This window comes from Geotrypetes seraphini, chromosome 4 (assembly GCF_902459505.1).
Source record: "Geotrypetes seraphini chromosome 4, aGeoSer1.1, whole genome shotgun sequence".
Lineage (NCBI taxonomy): Eukaryota > Metazoa > Chordata > Amphibia > Gymnophiona > Dermophiidae > Geotrypetes > Geotrypetes seraphini.
The window spans coordinates 2789613-2810566 of NC_047087.1; the positions used below are offsets into that span (position 1 = coordinate 2789613).

At 44.1% G+C, this 20954-nt stretch overlaps 1 protein-coding gene across 2 annotated transcripts in view; it reads right to left on the bottom strand.

Annotated features, from left to right (window-relative positions):
* The window catches only part of PMFBP1 (polyamine modulated factor 1 binding protein 1), a 561980-nt gene that overhangs the window by 80880 nt on the left and 460146 nt on the right, over nucleotides 1-20954 (bottom strand). For both annotated transcript variants that reach the window (XM_033943674.1, XM_033943673.1), the window contains 4 exons: nucleotides 18555-18722; nucleotides 9147-9314; nucleotides 2185-2352; nucleotides 1556-1723 (listed from right to left, as the gene is read on the bottom strand). In XM_033943674.1, the coding sequence (XP_033799565.1) occupies nucleotides 1556-1723; nucleotides 2185-2352; nucleotides 9147-9314; nucleotides 18555-18722 (672 nt within the window). The remainder of the gene's footprint in view (nucleotides 1-1555; nucleotides 1724-2184; nucleotides 2353-9146; nucleotides 9315-18554; nucleotides 18723-20954) is intronic.

The window sequence follows — 20954 nt, forward strand, 5'->3', positions numbered from 1 at the left end:
GCCGTTTTTGAATTACTGTGAGAATGGCAGCTTTTTACATTTTTTCCATTGACATGAATGGGTGAAATCTGATTTTCTGTTTGTAGCTCCGCCCATGTGTGCAGGTGGGCCGTGAGACCCCCAGAACATATCACCCCAGGTAGTGAGGGATCTGCATACCAAGTTTCGTTCAAATCGGTCAAGCCGTTTTTGAATTACTGTGAGAATGGCAGCTTTTTACATTTTTTCCATTGATATGAATGGGTGAAATCTGATTTTCTGTTTGTAGCTCCGCCCATGTGTGCAGGTGGGCCGTGAGACCCCCAGAACATATCACCCCAGGTAGTGAGGGATCTGCATACCAAGTTTCGTTCAAATCGGTCAAGCCGTTTTTGAATTACTGTGAGAATGGCAGCTTTTTACATTTTTTCCATTGACATGAATGGGTGAAATCCGATTTTCTGTTTGTAGCTCCGCCCACATGCGCAGGTGGGCCACGAGACCCCCAGAACATATCACCCCAGGTAGTTGGAATTACTGTGAGAATGGCAGCTTTTTACATTTTTTCCATTGACATGAATGGGTGAAATCTGATTTTCTGTTTGTAGCTCCGCCCATGTGTGCAGGTGGGCCGTGAGACCCCCAGAACATATCACCCCAGGTAGTGAGGGATCTGCATACCAAGTTTCGTTCAAATCGGTCAAGCCGTTTTTGAATTACTGTGAGAATGGCAGCTTTTTACATTTTTTCCATTGACATGAATGGGTGAAATCCGATTTTCTGTTTGTAGCTCCGCCCACATGCGCAGGTGGGCCACGAGACCCCCAGAACATATCACCCCAGGTAGTTGGAATTACTGTGAGAATGGCAGCTTTTTACATTTTTTCCATTGACATGAATGGGTGAAATCTGATTTTCTGTTTGTAGCTCCGCCCATGTGTGCAGGTGGGCCGTGAGACCCCCAGAACATATCACCCCAGGTAGTTGGAATTACTGTGAGAATGGCAGCTTTTTACATTTTTTCCATTGACATGAATGGGTGAAATCTGATTTTCTGTTTGTAGCTCCGCCCATGTGTGCAGGTGGGCCGTGAGACCCCCAGAACATATCACCCCAGGTAGTGAGGGATCTGCATACCAAGTTTCGTTCAAATCGGTCAAGCCGTTTTTGAATTACTGTGAGAATGGCAGCTTTTTACATTTTTTCCATTGACATGAATGGGTGAAATCCGATTTTCTGTTTGTAGCTCCGCCCACATGCGCAGGTGGGCCACGAGACCCCCAGAACATATCACCCCAGGTAGTTGGAATTACTGTGAGAATGGCAGCTTTTTACATTTTTTCCATTGACATGAATGGGTGAAATCTGATTTTCTGTTTGTAGCTCCGCCCACGTGTGCAAGGGGGCTGGGTGACCCCCCAGAACATATCACCCCAGGTAGTGAGGGATCTGCATACCAAGTTTCGTTCAAATCGGTCAAGTCGTTTTTGCGTGATCGCGGCACATACACACACACATACATACCTCCGATTTTATATATATAGATGAATCTTGATATATAGATGAACTTTATTACCTCTGTCCCTTCACAGCACAACTTTTCTTTCAGAGATCGCAGCTCTACTCGGAGTATGGTGAGTTCTTTGTCCTTGTCAAGCAGAAGATCTGAACTCTCCTCATGCCACCTTTGCCACTGCTGCCCCTGGATGCCGAGTTCAGCTAGCTGCTCCTTATACGTAACCACCTGTCACACAGAATTGGAGTTAGGATTCCTTCACAATCCCAGCTACAGATATGGCCTGCTCTCTTTCCACCTACAGTCTGCTGTATTGAGGGCTTTGGATCATTCATAAAATCTTCACTACGTTATTGGCTATAATGCAGAGTAAGCAATAGCTTGAATGGGGAAGAGGAACAGAGCTGTGAGATGAACTGGTAGTTTTCTCAGATATCTTTAAGCACTTAGAAATCTGACACCTTTTGCTCCCTCTCAATTTAGGAAACTGGCAAAAAAAATCTCAATGCTGCTTTACACATGTATAATTTTCCCTTTCAAAATGGCTGGAAGTTAAAAGCTGTACCATTTCCATACTGATTTATAGGCTTTAGCATCCTCTTATGTAAATCTGGTCCACATTATTACTCTTAAAAATCTAATATAAGAGTGAAAAGATTAACATGATAGAGAAAGTACTAGGGGCTCACCTGTTCCTGACTCTGCCTCTGGGAGTCCTGTAGCTTCTTTAGCTCCTCACCCATCTTTTTGAATTGCTGTTCATATACTGGTGTCTCTTTCTCTAGGTGTGATCTCTGTTGTTGACTATGCATGAGTTCGTTCCGCACAGTCAAAAGCTCCTGGCTCTTTTTATCTAGCTGCCATTAAAAGTGGAGAAAGAAAGGAGAAATTAAGTTCTTTCCTGCTAATTTTCTTTCTTTTAGTCTCTCCAGACCGGTACACTTCATTGATGGGTAATAGCTCACCATGACCAGCAGGTGGAGACCGAGACATAAACCTTTGGCTGTAGTATAAGTGGGCTGTGCATTCCCATATACACTCAGTCTGCCGAATAGCTAAGCAGAACTAAGAAACTAATAAGTGTGCATTATAATAGAAACAACACTCCCAACAGGAGTAACAACTAACTTAGAGCAATACTGTTGGAAATTGAATAGGAAAAATACCTTCAGCAAACGTCCCCACAGTTCGCCAGCTATGCCAGCCGAGCCAAAAACTGCTATTCTTTTATCTCCACTACCCTACTAAAAAACACAAGATCCTGCAGAAAAACCCACATGCTTTACCCAAAACCCAAAAGAAATACACAGATAGAGGGTGGGAGTTGTACTGGTCTGGAGAGACTAAAAGAAAATTTGCAGGTAAGAGCCTAATTTCTCCTTCTTAAGCATCTCTCCAGACCGACACAGCTTCACTGATAGGATGTCCCAAAGCGATACCCATCATGGGTGGGATCCCCGAAGGGCCGCCTCAAGCACGCGCTCCCTGAACACCACGTCCTGATGCGCCTGAACATCCACATGGCAGTGCCGCACAAAGGAATGGAGAAAAGACCAGACCATCGCTTTACAGGGAAGTCTCAACCCAAGAAGCGTCCAGACCCCGAGCAGAAGGAGCCTTGAGAAATTCTGGAACAGACTTCTTTTGAAGAATATACGCTGAAGCAATGCTCTCCTTGATTCAGTGCGCAATGGTAGCCCTGGAAGCACCATACTCCTTACGAGAACCCGGAACTTCTGGGTCCACTGAACATAAGAGTGAAGGACCCAGCAGACGTCCAACTTGCGCAACTGTCTCTGCTCCAAAAAGCTCTCCTGACAACCCAAGACCGAGAGGGCCACAGACTGGTTGACATGAAAAGGCAAAACCACCTTTGGCAGAAAAGAAGGAACAGGTCGCAGCACTACACACTCCCTAGAAAACACCAGAAAGGGAGAGCTACATGAGAAAGCCTGCAGCTCGGAAACACGTCTGGCAGAAGTAATAGCCACCAGAAAGTAAGGACCTTCAACGTGCAGGAACCCCCTCTGGGAGGTCAAAAGGAGGGCGCACTAACATGGACAGGACCAGATTGAAATCCCAGGCTGGAACCGAAGTCCGCACCAGAGGCTGGAGAAATTTGGCCGCCTTCAAAAAGCAAATCACATCCGGAGAAGAAGTCAAACGCCGACCATTCAGCAAACTGCGTAACGCAGACAAATCCGCAAGCTGAACCATGAGGGAAGACCAGGTAAGGTCCCTGTCCAGGCCATCCTGTAAGAACTCCAAGATGTGAGGCAAAGAGGTGCGAACAAGAACCACGCCAAGCACAGCACACCACTCCTCAAAGATACAGCAAATTTGCACATAAGCTCGAGAGGTGGAAAATCTCCAGGACCCCAATAGTGGAGATCACTTTATCTGAATAACCTTTTTTACCTAGGTGTTCCTTTCAAGAGCCAAGAAGTAAGACAAAAGGGACCCAGATCGAACATTGGAATGGGGCCTTGGGTCAGAAGGTCGGGCAAGAGGGGAAGTGTAAGATGATCTGCCACAAGAAGACGAATGAGATCCGCATACTATGGATGCCAGGGCCAGTCCAGAGCAACCAGGAAAACGCGGCTGGTGTACCGAGCAATACGAAGAAGGTCTCTGCCCACCATTGGCCACAGGGGAAATATGTACAAAAGGCCCTCCGACGGCCAAGGTTGCACTAGAACTTGAATCTTTGTTATATAATTCTCTCGGTACCTGTAATGTACTTGAATCTTTGTTATATAATTCCATCGGATAACTTCAGATATCCTCTAATTTGTAACTCTTAACTGTATCATGTAATGTACTTGAATCTTTGTTATATAATTCTCTCGGTAATGTCCAGATATCTTCTAATTTGTAATCCGCTTAGAACCGCAAGGCACAAGCAGAATAGAAATCACTAATGTAATGTAATTTTATTCACTAATGTAATGTATATCCAGCTTCTTGGCCTCAAGATCCCTGCACTGATTAAGAACCAGGGCGCTTTGGCATTGCCACTCATGGCCATCAGGTCCATGACCGGCTGACTCCAAGCCTGCACAACCAACTTGAAGGCTGCGGGACCAAGACACCACTCTCCGGGATCAAACACGTGATGATCAAGGACATTCTCCACTCCCACTATGAAGGAAGCCAAGATGTCTAGAAGATGAGCCTCTGCCAAGGCCATGAGCAGAGACGCCACCAGCATCACCAGATGACTCCTGAATCCCCCCAGAAGACTCCTGGATCCCCCAGATGATGCCTGGATCCCCCCAAATGCCTCCTTGGTACCCCATGATGACTCCTGGATACCCCATGACGACTGACGTAACCTACCACTGTGGTATTGTCTGAGAGAACCCGAATCAACTTACTCGTCAATGATGTCTGGAACACTAGCAACGCCAACCAGATGGCGCTAGTCTCAAGAACATTGATCGACCAAGACGCCTGCTCCAGAGACCAGTTGCCCTGAGCCGAGCGACCGCGACACTGAGCTCCCCATCCGAGGAGACTGTCCACTGGGCTGATCCAGACTCAATCCCTACAACAAATTGGAAGACTGTAGCCACCACTGGAGGCTGCAACGAACCAACCCCCGAAGAGGAACGGGAGAGTTCAGATCATGTAACTGAGGTAACCACCACTGAAGTAGAACATACTGAGGTGGCTGCAAATGAGCCCAAGCCCATCGAACCACATCTAAGGAGGCTGCCATCGACCCAAGGACCTGTAGAAAATCTTGCACTCGATGACACCAGGAAATTATGAGGAAGCGAATTTGCAACTGCAACATCCACTCGGACCTCTAGAAGGAAGACCTTCTGCAAGCAGGTATCTAAAAGAACCCCAAGGTACTCAAGGCGCTGAGACGGAATCAACCGGCTCTTGGAAAGTTGATCACCCATCCCAGTGACTGCAGGAATTCCACAATCCGAGCCGTAACCCAGAAACTCTCCTGAAAAGACTTTGCTCTGATCTATCGGTTGTTCACAGAAGGAAGAACCAGAATTCTCTTCTTGTGCAAGGCTGCCGCAACAACCACAATAATCTTGGTGAACGTCCACGGCGCTGTGGCCAGACCAAGAGGAAGTGCACAAAACTGATAGTGCTGTCTCAAGATCACAAAGCACCTGATGGAAGGCACAAATTAAAACATGCAGGTAGGCCTCCGTCAGATCGAGAGACGTCAGGAATTCCCCCGTCGGAACCGCAAGAATGAAAGATCTCAGGGTCTCCATGCAAAAAGATGGAACCCATAGCACCCTGTTGACTCCCTTCAGATCCCATAAGAACTAAAAAGACCCCTCTTTCTTGGGCACCACAAAGTAAATGGAATACCTGCCGGAGCAAAACTTCCGAGGAGGCACTGGTACAACCGCTCTGAGGTTGAGCAGCCTCTGCAAGGTCTGCTGAAAAGCTCGCTTTTTCTAAGCCACAAACGGGCACCCCCTGGTCCCAGATGAAGGGCCTGCAATGAATCATTGGGCTGGGTGGGTGGTGGAGGGACCACTAGAGGAGTCACAGCCCCCGGTGGGCTCCACGAAAGGACTGCATACGCTGAAATAAACAGCCCTGAGAAGATCTGGAAGCCGGAAAAGGAGCTGCCCTCTATCAGGGCGGTAATGGTGAAAATCACAGAAATGCCCCCTAGCAACGCCCCCCTCCATAAGCAGGCGGGCGAGCACAGTCTTCAGGAAGATGGGACACTGTAGAGTCAGTCAAGGTCTGAACCAACTTGTCCAGATCCTCACCAAACAAAAATGACCCTCCAAAAGGAAAATTTAGTAAGCTTAGCCTTAGAAGCCACGTCCGCTGACCAACCCCCAAGCCATAGGGTATGGTGAGTGGCCACACCAAGAGCCATGGGTTTGGCCGAAGCCCAGAGCAGATCATACATGGCATCCGAGAGATAAGAAGCATCCAGCTCAGTCTTAGCTACCTCCTGATCCACCAAGGACCAGTCAGACTCCCGGTCAAGAATACACTCGGACTACCAAAAATAAGCCCGAGCCACCAGACCACCACACATGGCTGCCTGGCCCACCAGTGCAGCCACATCAAAACTCTGCTTATGAAGAGAATTTAACCGACGATCCTCAAGAGTCCTGCAAAGCTGAGCAGGTGTTCAATGGACAAGACTACCACGTCCCCCACAGGTGACTTCAAGGTTTCTCTTTCCCCCCTCTGGGATGAGATAATGACGAGCCAGGACCACGCAAAACAAAAAGGCAATTCCGGCACCTTCCATTGCATGAGCACAATATCCCGAATATCCTGATGCATAGGAAAAGAGCAGGATGCTGAGCAGATCTCCCGAAGTAGGGATCTACCACACACGGGGGCTGCTTTCCATCCTCCTAGAAATGCAGAACCAACACAACCTAAACAATAAGCTCCTGGAGCTCTTCCCGCTGAAAAATGTGCACCACCGATGCTACCTCAACAACTTGCGATTCCGTGAAATACCCGCCAGCAGCATCCATCCCCCGAGAGGATCTTGGAGGTCCCTTAAGGGGTCCAAGTCCTCATCAAGTGAAAACGCCTCATCAAACCAAAACTCATTGTCCCACGCGACCCTCTGCCGCTAGCATGGAGTTGGGGGGACTGGGTCGCAGCTGATGCTGAGGGGGGGCCGAATGGGGTAGATGCGGGGGGTGAAAGACTCCCGGCCGCCTAAAAAATAACCTTGCAGAAGGCTAGTACAAAATCTGAGGGAAAAACCCCTGGCGGCACATAAGAACTCATTGCCAAAGCAGGAGACCCAGTAGAAGCCTGCTTCTGTCTCTCCAATACAGGGGGAAGGTCACCTGGGCTGTAGAAAAAATGAAGGAGCTTCCCGCCAAAACCAGCACAAGACCCGCTAAATAAACTTTTCCGAAGCCTACAGCGGCAAAGAGGCCTGAACTGCTCCAGTCGTTAAAGCATGTAAGCCGGCAGCAGTGGTAAGGGAGACCCCAGCACTATCTGTGCTATGGGAAACCCTTTTTTTTTTTTTTTTCCTGACCCTCAGCAGCTGGGGAAATCCCTGCGTGGACAGTAGGGGAAGCCTGGGCTTCCCCCTTGCCTGCTGCCGACTCGCGAAGCATAACCCTACTCGCTGGCATCCAAACCCAACAAGGATTCCCCTTTGTGGTAGAGGTCTACACGGGAATGTGGATCGCAGGAATCCCACCTAACCCACGGGACTCCCATGGGGACCCCACTCTGGCCCACAGGACTCCCCCTCTAGCCAACGGAACTCCCACGGGGATGGAAGGCTTTGGAAGAAGGGTTTGTCCATATAATATAATGGACACGTCAGCCTTAGTAAAAGAGGGGGTTTATAAGTTAATTACCTGAATAGAAACCAAAAAAGGGTTCCACCAAAGAGATTCCACAAGGAAAACAGCAAAGCAAACACAAAAGAAACTGTGGAATTGATGATCCTGTCAGAAGTAATTGCTGCTTTTTATGGGGGACTGGCGGGGATGGAGGTAATTCCTTGAGGGGATGGGTGGGATTTCTCTACTTTGTGGTGGCTGGCAGACCGTGGACACAAGCCGGCCGCATTGACTTCACCGCAGTAACACAAGGAGGAGGAGTGTGTGGCGCAGTGGTTGGATCTACAGCCTCAGCACCCTGGGGTTGTGGGTTCAAACCCCGCGCTGCTCCTTGTGACCCTGGGCAAGTCACTTAATCCTCCATAGCTCCAGGTACATTAGATAGATTGTGAGCCCACCGGGACAGAGAGGGAAAATGCTTGAGTACCTGATTGTAAAAACCGCTTAGATAACTTTGATAAGCGGTATATAAAATCCTAATAAACTTGAAACTTAAACTTGAAACTCATTGCGAAAACCGCTACTAGCTGAAAAATAAAGAGTGAGGCTAGCAATTAACTGCAATTTACCTCAATTGAAGGCTTCCCTTCAGACCGGCACTGCCTCAGGATTTTTTTTCCCCATTATAAAGGGCAATTGAACAAACCCCACTGGCTCTCTATGTCATATGCGTTGCTGGTATCTGTGGCTAGGCTTACAGCTGAGGCACCTATAGTGAAAATATTTGGGGAAGGCTCGACACATCGAGTGTGATCCCCCCCCCCCCCCCCGAGGTTGGATGGACCTCCAAAAGGGTCCCCCAAGCTCAATCTGGCACCACAGTTGAGGACAAGAAAGCCTAAACAAAATCCAACAGGCTTACACTAAACCAGGGAAGACTGCGCAGGCTTACCATCCCCACCTGCTGGAGACTGAGTGTATATGGGAATGCATAGCCCACTTGTACTATAGTTAAAAGTTTATGTCCCAGTCTCCACCTGCTGGTCCTGGTGAGCTATTACCCATCAGTGAAGCCGGTCTGGAGAGATGCTTAAGAAAGGTAAGATTTTAAGACTTGTGCAGAGAAAAGGACCCAAATTAAATAAAAGGGGGGGAGGGGTTGCTTGTGGAATCCTAATGCAGCTTCAGAGTTTCTCACTACCTTTCACTTTGCATTCCTGCTTGCTCAACGAGGACAGAGAATGTTATTTGCATATACTGTAAATCCTGCTTTAAATGCCTCATGTCTGTAATCCCTCCTCTTCACAAAATATGCATTCATATTTAGATTGAGGAGACAGCTACAGATAATATATTCTCCAGGCCAGAAAGAGAGGGAGAGAGACCTGCTCCGTCAGCTCCTTCTGAGCTCCTTGCAAGGATGCCTGTCTCATTTTCATCTTTTCCAGTAATTCTTCAGCTGATGCTAGTTCAGAGCTCTTCAACCTTATAGCTTCTTGGGCAGTCTCCAGTTCTGTCTTTAACCTGGCCAGGGACACTTCAAGGTGCTCTTCCTTCAGAAAAAAGAAAGTGGAGTTACTTGCATGTAACTGGTGTTCCCTAACAACAATTTTTAAATCATTTGCACAGATTATCTTTCCAAGCTGACCATATGGAGTTCTACTTTGTAGCCAGCTGCTCTGCAACCAATGAGTTACTCAACCCCCACTCCATTTGCTTTTTCACAAAAGTTTAAAGAAAACTCACAATGTAAGCTATTTCACTTTCTCTCATCTAACATATCGCAATGGATTCACATAGATGGAGATCTTTAAAGCTCAGGCCTATAAACATCTGCAGATACAAAGAAATTCATGAGACAAGATTGGAAATCAGAGGACACAAGCAATGAAAAAGGTTTCATCCAAGGCAGCAGAAGATTGGATTAGGGTTAGCAGATCACGTAAGAAACCCAAGATGTATGTATGCGTGGTGAAAAGAAAACAAGACAATAAGAGAAGAGAGAAAATGAACAAAGGAAAACTAAGCTACATACCTAAATGCAAAAGCAGCCAACAGATTGAACGTGATTCTGAGTGTATGTGGATTGTGAGGCTTATCGTTTCACATTGACTGTAGCTACTTCTTGCACCTAAACTTCTCCCTCCCCTCTAGAAGTTCCATGGGAGGGGCCTTAGGCATCTGGGCCAATCAGAGCCTCATTTTAGACTATGCAGGCAGCTGGAAGGAGGGAGTCCACTTCCCTCTGGATCATCTATTTTGAGATAAGGGGGAGGAGGCGGCAGAGATGGGGGAGAGGTCACTTGAAAGCAGGGAAGAGTGGGCATCTCTCCTGCTGGGGGGGAGGGGGCGGACAGGTCGTGATGAGGATTTTAGGGCAGTAGGAGTATGTGGGCATCTCTCCTTTTACGAAGGCGTTAGGGCCTTAGTGCGTGCTAAATTGCCCCCCGCGCTAGCCAATACCGCCTCCTTTTGAACAGGCAGTAGATTTTCGGCTAGCATTGCTCCCCCCCCACTCGAATCGGCACCCCCCCGCCTGAACAACTTGAAACTTACACCCCCCCCCCATCTGGCAACCGGCATGCAGCCCACAGGGTGCACCGGTGCCGCTTGAAGAACTTCCTGTCTCTGCCGGGCCTTGAGCATGCATCTGCACAAGCTCAAGGCCTTCTAATTCTCCCTCTCGCCAACATTCTCGGAGATCACCCACTCTCCCCTCCCCCCTGCAATCCAACAACTAATAGGAATGACAATTATCCTTATTATATATATATTATATATATATATCAGATCGGTTAAATAGTAATCATGTCCCAGTTAAAACTATATCAATTGCAATAGTAAATATTTATCTGCTTAATCACCCTATAAAATGAATTAATGAAATTAATAAAAAGATTGAATGAAACAATTAATTAGGAAAGTTAAATATTCAACACCCCCCTCACTTAGGGCCTGTTCCCAGCGCAACCCCACATAGCAGGCCCCGTTATCATAAAAAACATGACATGCTAAAAGGATCAATAAAGCAGCACAATACTCAATATTCAATAATTAATAAAACTAAATATTTATCATCCATATAACATGCCCATATCATCCATATAACATGCCCATATCTTCTCACCTTGTTCAATAAACTACCATTCACACCACAGTTAGAAATTTTCATCTGTCACTCAGTCCCAGACCACATCCTTGGATACGCTGCCTCCCAATCAAAGTAAAACTGTCATACAACCTTTCAATTTAACACTACAAATAAATTAACCATATGGTATTAGAAGCCTGAACTTATCAAACTGTAAAAATTAACCCAAAGTTTCCCTGTGAACATAACCAAAGATTCTGCTGCAACTTAAGGTATTATAATTCCCTATTATCAGCCCTCATGAAGATTTCCAAGGACATGTCTAGAAAAAATAAACAAAACCACAATCATCAATACTTAACACTTCCTGGAAGGTACAAGGTGTAATTAATCAAGGCATTGAAAAGGAAACCCCAATCTGTCTTGATTTTCTTTCTGACATGGATAGCGCCTATAATGGTTCCAATCTGCCACATACTTGCTGTCTTGTAACATTGGCTGCTTCTGCACCCTTTTCTCCTTTCACCACATCCAACTCCACAATCTCACCATCTCCCACACTGCTAAGGTACTTCCTTGGGTTGTTCAACTTTTTTGGCAGATTGGTGAACAAATACATCTTCCTCGGTTTCATTCTTATTGAGGAAATCATACCCGTTCCGTACAATAAATAATTTCACTGTTCCCAAAACCTTGATTGTAGTGATCTTCTTTTCCCTCCCTGTGGCAGCCAAACCGAGCTTGCTGTTAATGGCAAAAGGCTGTGGCTACTACTGCATCTCGGTCTTATTGCTCATGCTGCTTTTTACGGTGCTGCTTATTGGTTTCCCTTCAGGGGTGGTTGTTTCGCGCCGGTGGAAGTTTGCTATTCCCAAGATGTTGGCGGTAACTGAGGCCAGCGGTGAGGCTACTGCCCTAGGGCTCTCTCCTGTTCTCTCTCCTCTCACTGCTCCCGCTACTGTTCTCGTGATCTCTCTGAATTTGGTCCTTGTCATGCTTTCAATTAAGATATATGTAATCCAGAGGGCACTAAATATTTATGAAGTGAAGAAAAATATATAATGCCTCCTCTTGAATACTTACTCGTTGTTACTCTAAAAAGACAGAGAAACTCTCCTTGCACTGCATCGTTGAATCTTCTCCATGCATCAACCCATATGGTTAGTAGAAATCATTAAAATTTATATTCTCCCATTAACTTAAGCTGTTTTATACCATCAAGTCATTGTTGTTGAAATAATATTTGATGGTACATTTTGAATGTTCATAGACTCACAGTTGCAATTAGGACGTTATAGAATCCTGAGCAAATAACGGTTATTCCATTTCTTGCTGCTGTTGCTCAATATATTATTTTAAAGCATCACAAGATTTAAAATAAAATGTTTTATTATTTAAAGTAACCCGCATTACTGAGGGGTAAAGAAGCCCGTATCTGGCTCCAAGCTGTTTTAACTGTGGCCTTAAGGCCAACCTCTGTTTTCTTTGGTCTGCTGGGTGCTTTGCGAAATCCGGGACTAGTAAAAGTTTCCTCTCCTGCCATTGTAAAACTTTCTTTTCCTTAGCAGCACGTAATATTTCAAATGCGTGACTGAACCTTAATACTCTGAAAATTAGAGGACATGGACTGTTAAGACTTATTAGTTATTTTCCCTGGGATCCAATGCGCCCGCTCTACCTCAAATGGAGCCGAGAAATTCAGAGCCAACAGCTTGGGAATAAAATTTTCAACAAATTTAACCGGGTCCGACCCCTCAGTCCCCTCCTGTAATCTTAATACCCAAATATTATTCCTTCTAAAATGGTTACTTAAATCTTCCAAGTCTTTGTTTAATTGCAGAACCCTTTTATGATCTTTACTGCAGTTGTTTAATTTTTCTTCCAGACCTGTCATCCTTTTCTCCACATAATCCATCCGAGTCATGCACACAGCAAGTTTCTGTGAAATATTAGCAATCTCATCCTTCACACTCATTACCTTAGCATTAGTATCCAATATCAATGTCTTCATGCTATTTAGCTCGGCCATCACAGCGTCTAAGACTTCTGATGAGGATTCTGATGGTAAGGGGACCTTTGATGGTGTGGGGGGATCTGGTTTCAACCGTTTACCCCCACTGGTCCCTCCGAAAGCAGCATCAATCTTTGTTTGCCGAGTTGATGCCATTTGAAAAATTTATTGTTCAGAAATACCCTTGAATTTTATGCTGACAACCGCAGGGAGGAGAGGAGCACAGTGATCAGATGTCCGACCTCATCCACGCCTAAGCCACACCACCACATGATAATTAAATGTGGAGGAGGGGGGAAGGTTACATATATTACCTGAGACTGATATGACAGGGGAGAAAGGTGCAGGAAATGTTAAAAAAAATAAATAAAGGAAGGAAGGGGATGGATAGAACATTAGGAGCTATTTCGTCTCTAAAGAGGCGTTTGGAGTTGAAAACCTGAAATAAAAATTATTCCAGGGAAAAAAGGGCTCCTGGATTAGGTATTGTAAGCATCCTTGAATAAAAAAGTTTTGAGTTTTGTCCTGAGGGAAGACTCTTGTTTTATATGCAGAGGAAGAGTGTTCCAGAGTGAGAGAGCAATGACCGAGAAGATGAATTTTCTGGTGGTGTCATAAAAGATTTTTCGGATGGAGAGGACAACAAGCAAATCTTGATAATTTGAGAACAATATACAGGTTGAAGCCTAGGGGATCAAATATTTGTCTATAAAGGCAGGAATATGGTAGTGTTTGATTTTATAGGAGAAAAGTAGAATTCTGAATGTGATGTGGTGAGGGATTGGAAGCCAGTGGGCATCACATAGAAGTGGAGTGACGTGGACAAATGTTTTTGCATGGTAGATAAGTTTAATGGTAGTATTTTGTAAGATTTGTAGACTGTATCTCTTTGGATCATGTTTAATATTTTGCTGGGGCACTTTAGTGTCTTATGCAGGTCCCAGCTGAATATCACCCAGGATTTGCATAAGATTATATGACATTGGTATCACAGATCAAGTTCTTGACTGGTTTTCTTCTTTCTTTACTGATCGAATCTCCAAGGTTGTTTTTAATTCAACATCTTCAGATTCCATTACAACTGAACACAGTATTCCACAAGGCTCAATTCTATGTTTTCTTAGCCCCTCTCCTAATTCTAGGCCAATCTATTGGTTTTATAACATTCGCTTACGCGGATGATGTCCAACTAGTTCATCCAATCAACTGCCTCGAAATACCACAGCTTTGGTGTTATATAAGAATAAAATTATTATTATTATTATTATTAAACAACTTGAATGAAATTACTCTCATCAATCAAAAATTAGAAAAGATTAACTCTTGGCTTGACGCACACATGCTCTCCTTGATTGTAAATAAGTCGAAATTAATGATTTTTCCATCCAAAGATGGCTTTTCTCTTCAAACCCCTCTTAAACTTAAAAATTTACCTATCAAAGTGGTACCTTCTTTAAAATTATTGAGAGTCACATTCGATTGTAAATTTACTTATCACTTACATATTAATTAGTACAGTGGTTCAACGCTGTTTCCATCGATTACGCATGATTAAAGCCTTAGCAAAATTGTTAGAGCCCGTGTCCCTGAACATTTTAATCCACTCCCTCATTATTTCATGCAGAGATTACTCCTCAAAGGCATAACAAAAAAGGCAGCGGTAGCAGGAGGCTCTTAACCTCCATAAAGGGAGCACGTCTCAAACAAATGGTAACGGAGCCCACTAGGGCCCAGGCGATCCTCGACCTGGTACTCACCAATGGGGAAAGCGTCTCAGAGGTCTCAGTAGGAGATACGCTAGCCTCCAGCGACCACAACATAGTATGGTTCAACCTTAGGAAAGGCTTCCCTAGATCAAACACAAAAACAAAGGTACTCAATTTCCGGGGCACAGACTTCGCACGCATGGGAGATTTCGTCCATCGGACGCTGCAGGACCAAGCGGAGACCGATGATGTAGAAGCTAAGTGGTTAACACTGAAATCAACCATACATGAAGCAACTAGCCGCTTCATAAAATCAGTAAATAAACGACAAAGAAACAATAAACCCCAATGGTTCACTGCGGAGATCTCGCACCTCATTAAGGAGAAGAAAAAAGCGTTTCTCTCCTACAAGCGCACGGAGAAAAGAGAGGCAAAGGAAGAATATAGGACCAGGTCTACAGCGGTCAAAATGGCAGTTAGGGAGGCAAAACTTCGAGTGGAAGAAATTCTGGCAAAAAACATTAAAAAGGGGGACAAATCCTTCTTCAGGTATATTAGTGACAGAAAAAGGAACACAGGCGGGATAGTATGCCTTAGAAGACCGGACGGAAGTTACGTGGAAGCAGATTCCGATAAAGCCGAACTACTGAATGAATACTTCTGCTCAGTCTTCACCTGTGAGGCACCGGGACACGGTCCGCAGTTGAAGGCAACACAAAGCACAGAAGACCCGTTTCAGAATTTTGAGTTCACACCAGGTGAAGTTTACAGTGAACTGGCAAGACTCAAGGTGAACAAAGCCATGGGACCAGACAATTTGCACCCAAGAGTGCTCAGAGAATTGAGCGATGTCCTGGCGAAACCGTTGGCTGAGCTATTCAATCTCTCCCTAAGTAAGGGGAAAGTTCCCCTGGACTGGAAATTAGCTAATGTCGTACCACTGCATAAAAAGGGTTGCAGGGCAGAGGCTGCAAATTATAGACCGGTGAGTCTCACATCAATAGTGTGCAAACTCATGGAAACACTAATTAAAAGCAAATTGGACACGATCTTGAATGAAGGGAATCTTCGGGATCCCAGTCAGCATGGATTCACCAAGGGTAGGTCCTGCCAATCCAATCTCATCAGCTTCTTTGACTGGGTAACAAGAAAGTTGGACTTGGGAGAGTCTTTGGACGTCGTGTACCTGGACTTCAGTAAAGCTTTTGACAGTGTCCCACACCGCAGGCTGCTAAGCAAGATGGAATCGATGGGGTTAGGAGAGACACTAACTGCATGGGTCAATGACTGGCTGAGTGGCAGACTTCAGAGGGTGGTGGTTAATGGTACCCTCTCTAAAACATCGGAGGTGACCAGTGGAGTGCCGCAGGGCTCGGACCTGGGTCCACTCCTTTTCAACATATTCATAGGGGATCTGACTCAAGGGCTTCAAGGTAAAATAACACTATTCGCCGATGACGCCAAACTATGTAATATAGTAAGTGAATGCAGTTTACAGAATTATATGGCACAGGACCTGCTTACATTGGAAAGTTGGTCCTCAACCTGGCAGCTAGGCTTCAATGCTAAGAAATGTAAGGTCATGCACCTCGGAAGCGGAAATCCATGCAGGACGTACTTCTTGAACGGAGAAACTTTAACTAGGACTTCAGCAGAACGAGATTTAGGAGTAATCATCAGTGCAGACATGAAAACTGCCAATCAAGTGGAGAAGGCTTCATCTAAGGCAAGGCAGATATTGGGTTGTATCAATAGAAGTTTCGTCAGCCGAAAGCCTGAAGTCATAATGCCGTTGTACAGGGCCATGGTGAGACCTCATCTGGAATACTGTGTGCAATTCTGGAGGCCATATTACAGTAAAGATGTGCGCAGAATTGAATCGGTTCAGTGGACGGCCACCAGGATGATCTCGGGGCTCAAGGGTCTCTCATACGAAGAGAGACTGAACAAATTGCAGCTCTACACTCTCGAGGAACGTAGGGAGAGGGGAGACATGATCTAAACATTTAAGTACCTCACAGGACATGTCAAAGTGGAAGATGATATTTTCTTTCTCAAGGGACCCTCGGCCACAAGAGGGCACCCACTCAAACTCAGGGGGCGGAAAATTTCATGGCGACACCAGAAAGTATTTCTTCACAGAGAGAGTGGTTGTTCATTGGAACAAGCTTCCAGTGCAGGTGATCGAGGCAGACAGCGTGCCAGACTTTAAGAATAAATGGGATACCCATGTGGGATCCCTATGAGAGTCAAGATAAGGAAATTGGGTCATTAGGGCATGGACAGGGGGTGGGTAAGCACAGTGGGCAGACTTGATGGGCTGTAGCCCTTTTCTACCGTCATCTTCTATGTTTCTATGACTTCAAATAGTACAAAACACTGCAGTAAAAATCATATTTAACGCAAAAAAAATTGCCATGTTACTCCTCTTTTACAGAAAGCTCATTGGTTTCCAATAGAACATAGGATCACCTATAAAATTCTTCTACTAACTTTTAAAACCAGCGCAAATAACCAGCCAGAATTTATAAATAACTTACTTATCCCATATAATCAAACTAGGACCTTAAGATCTATAGTTCATAACTTTCTTACCATTCCCTCATTGAAACATATCAGTACAATGAGGACTACAATTTTTTCTGTTAGTACCCCCTCTCTTTGGAACAGTATCCCGAATTACTTATGCGAAAAAACAACTCTTGCCAATTTTAAAGTGAAGTTAAAGGCATTTCTCTTTCTTGATGCTTTTGTAATTTAAACTATCCTTTTTTTTTTTTTTTCTTTTTTAGTTCTTTATTGATTTTTAATCAAAAACAGTGTCATACAAATGAAAGAACAGAAGGTATTACATACATTACAACAATATCCTTATAGGTAACATAAATATCATTCAATAATTTCAATTTCTTATATATAATAATATCAGAATATATCTTAATATTTAATACAAATGAAGAATAAAGTTACCCAACTGTCGCTATCAATATTTATTCCCTGCCTTCTAACCCCCCACCTACCTTGGATGTATAAAAATAAATGCACCTAAGGAAAGATGATAAATATACATTAATATATTTTTACAAATTTATTCAATGGGCTCCAGACTTTATTAAAAACTTCACTATAACCCTTACATTCTGCGTTAATTCGTTCATATCTGTATGTTGTGCACACATTCACCCACCAAAAAGTATAATTTATTCTATCATGGGTTTTTCAATTACTGGTAATCAATTGAATGGCTATTCCTGTTAGGATCATAAATAGACGACTCTTATATTTATTCAGAGTGGGCTTCACATGTAAAATCGTTCCACAAATTATATCCTTCTAAGGACGACTTAGATTCAAGAAAGGTTTCAACCTTCAGGTCCCCCTCCCTTTGTTATTCTTTCCCTTGAATGTTTTCTTTCTTTCTATCAATTGTAGTTCTAACCCTTCTTCCCTTTTGTTCCTGTTCGTCGATGTCTTTAAAAAATGTCATTTCCCCTGGTATGTTTTTTGCTTAAATTGTATTTTAATTGGCGCATTTGTACACCACCTAGAAGGCTTGATTGGGCGGTATAAGAAATTTTATATAAACTTGAAGATCCAGTGGCCAGCACATGCTGGCATGGGCCTGGATATTCAATGCTGATGCTTAAGACATGGCCCAGCACTGAATACAGAAGCCTAAATTTGTCCATAATGGTTAACATTAAAAAAAAAAATACTGAATGCTCCCAGCTGCATATTGGCCAGTATAGAAGCAAATTCTATTGATAGAGCTGTGAGTCACAGTCAGTACAAAATAGTCAGAGGATAGAGCAAATACTGACATTGCTTCAGGGTGAATTGTTGTCTGGAGGTCTTCAAGGAGGCAAAAAGTGAAGGGTATCTCACTAAAAGGAAAAAAGGTAGCTCAGTTGGTACTATCAAGGAATGGTAGGTATGGGACACATGTCATAGGCAGAAAGATTAAACACAATGAAATTGCACTTACTTCCTGGACATGCTGCTGGTTCTTCTTCTTGGCTATCAGAAGGTTGTGTTTGACAAGCTGGAGCTGTGCTACGTTTTCTCTTAGTGCCTCTTGTGAACGCTGGTGTTTCTCTTCCAGTTTCAACACATTACTCTGAAGGCTTGTCAACTTCCTTTCCGCCTCCTTTAACTAGAAAATATTTTCAGAAGTCACAGCCGGCTACATAGACCCATTTACTCCTTCTCTCCAAACTACTGTAACTGCAGTCCTATTCCAGCTCCCCTGCCTTTTCTATTTACTTGCTATAGTAGACATAAGAAATGTCAAACTAGGTCAGCTAATCTAGGATCCTAAACAAACGCATTTCTTTTTCTTTTATTTGTTTATTGAAAATTTTTCAGAAAACAATACAAAATCTCAGAGGAATAATAAATACAAAGCCAAAAATCCACATGAAACATATCCTCCCAAACTCCAAAGAACATAAAATAAAAAGGTGTAGCGTAACTCTTCAGTACAATGCATCAAAACCAACCCCCCTATCCCACCCCACCCCAGGGTCAAAAGTATATCTAATAGCAGTACAAAAGGTTTACAAATAACAAATATATGGCTAACCATTGTTCATGAGGAACTTTCACACCATCTAATATAGGGATCCCACACCTTAAAAAAGGGAGTAAGACAAGTCTGAGTCAAAGCAGTCAATTTAGACATACGAAAATAAAGTCTACTTTTCGCAATAGGTGAGTCCGACCTGGGGAAAAAGACTGTTTCCAATGAGCTGCCAATAAAAGTCTAGCAGCAGTAAAGATAAAACAAGCTAATTTATGTGCTTTAGCAGTCAATGGAGCCAAGGGGAGATGTAAAAGAGCACTACCCATAGATCAAGTAAGAGTGGTGTGTAAGATATCAGACAATAATTCAAAAACCATATCCCAATATGGTACAACCCTCGGGCAGTCCCACCAAATGTGAAGAAAGGTACCTGGCTGACCACAATGTCTCCAACATAAATTTGATACTTGAGGGTACATTATATGGAGACGCTGGGGTGTAAGGTACCACTGGTAAAGCATCTTATATCCGTTTTCCACCAAAGAGCTAGCTATAGAAACACGAAGCAAGCGACTAAACACCCGCTCCCAATTAACAGTTGGTGGAACTGAGCACTAGAGTCCCTCCCAAATAGATAGATATCTAATTGGGGGAGCCTGTTGTTGAATAAGGGCCTTATAAAATCTAGAAATGCACCCCCTACCACTACTTCCCATAATCACCCACTCCAGGGGGGGTCTCCTCCAAGCAAAGATCACTGAGAGCCCTGCGACCAATAAAATCCACCACCTGACGATATCTAAAATGATCATTCATCGGCAAATCATAAGCTTCCCTCAAATCAGTAAACGATATCAATCGACCGTCTTCCACAAAATCCCCCAAATCCATAAGACCCTGTTGGGCCCAAACACGAAAGCGAAGATCAACTTTTCCAGGTACAAAACCCGACGCCACCCACAACGAAGTACTACGAAAATAAAGTCTAGAATGGAAAAAACGAGTGCACGTCCGGACCCACACCACAAACGTATGATGCAGAAATGGATTAGCCCCTTTAAGTAGCTGTCGAGCCTCCCCCACCGATAACCAAGGGAGCACCCGACAGAGCTCCTCAGAACCCAAAATTCTTTCCAAGCGAACCCAACTCTTTGATCTGTCTTTACACCAAGCTAAAAAAGACTTTAATTGAGCTGCCACATAATAGCGCCTCAAACAAGGTACCGCCATACCCCCCTGGGTTCGAAACTGATGCAACACACTCTTCGGTACCCGCGGGGGTCGACTTTTTCAAATATATTGAAAAATTCTTCTAGCCACCCCACGAAAGTAGCAGACAAAGGAATGGGCAAAGCTTGAAAAAGATAAAGTAATTTCAGTAAAACTAACATTTTCACACTCTGAATGAGGCCATACCAAGATAAGGAAGTATTCTCCCATCTATCCAAATCAGCCCAAAGGGATTGCAAAAGTGGCGGAAAATTAACATCAAATAAAGAACGAAGCTGCGCTGGTACATTAATTCCCAAATAACGGAGAAATTTAGATGCCCATTTGAAAGGATAGTTAGCCTTCAACAAAGCACAATCTCTGGGGTGCACCGATAAATTTAGAATCTCCGACTTATCCATATTAGTACAAAAACCTGAAACTGCACAATAACGAGTCAGTTCATCTATAATCCCCGAGAGAGAAATACGTGGGTAGGTTAATGTAAAAATAACATCATCAGCAAACATCAGTAACTTAGTGGAAAGCCCACCACATACCACACCATGAATAGATTGCTTGGCTCGAACATGAGAAGCCAAAGGCTCCATAGCCAATGCAAAAAGTAACGGCGAAAGCACACAGCCCTGTTTG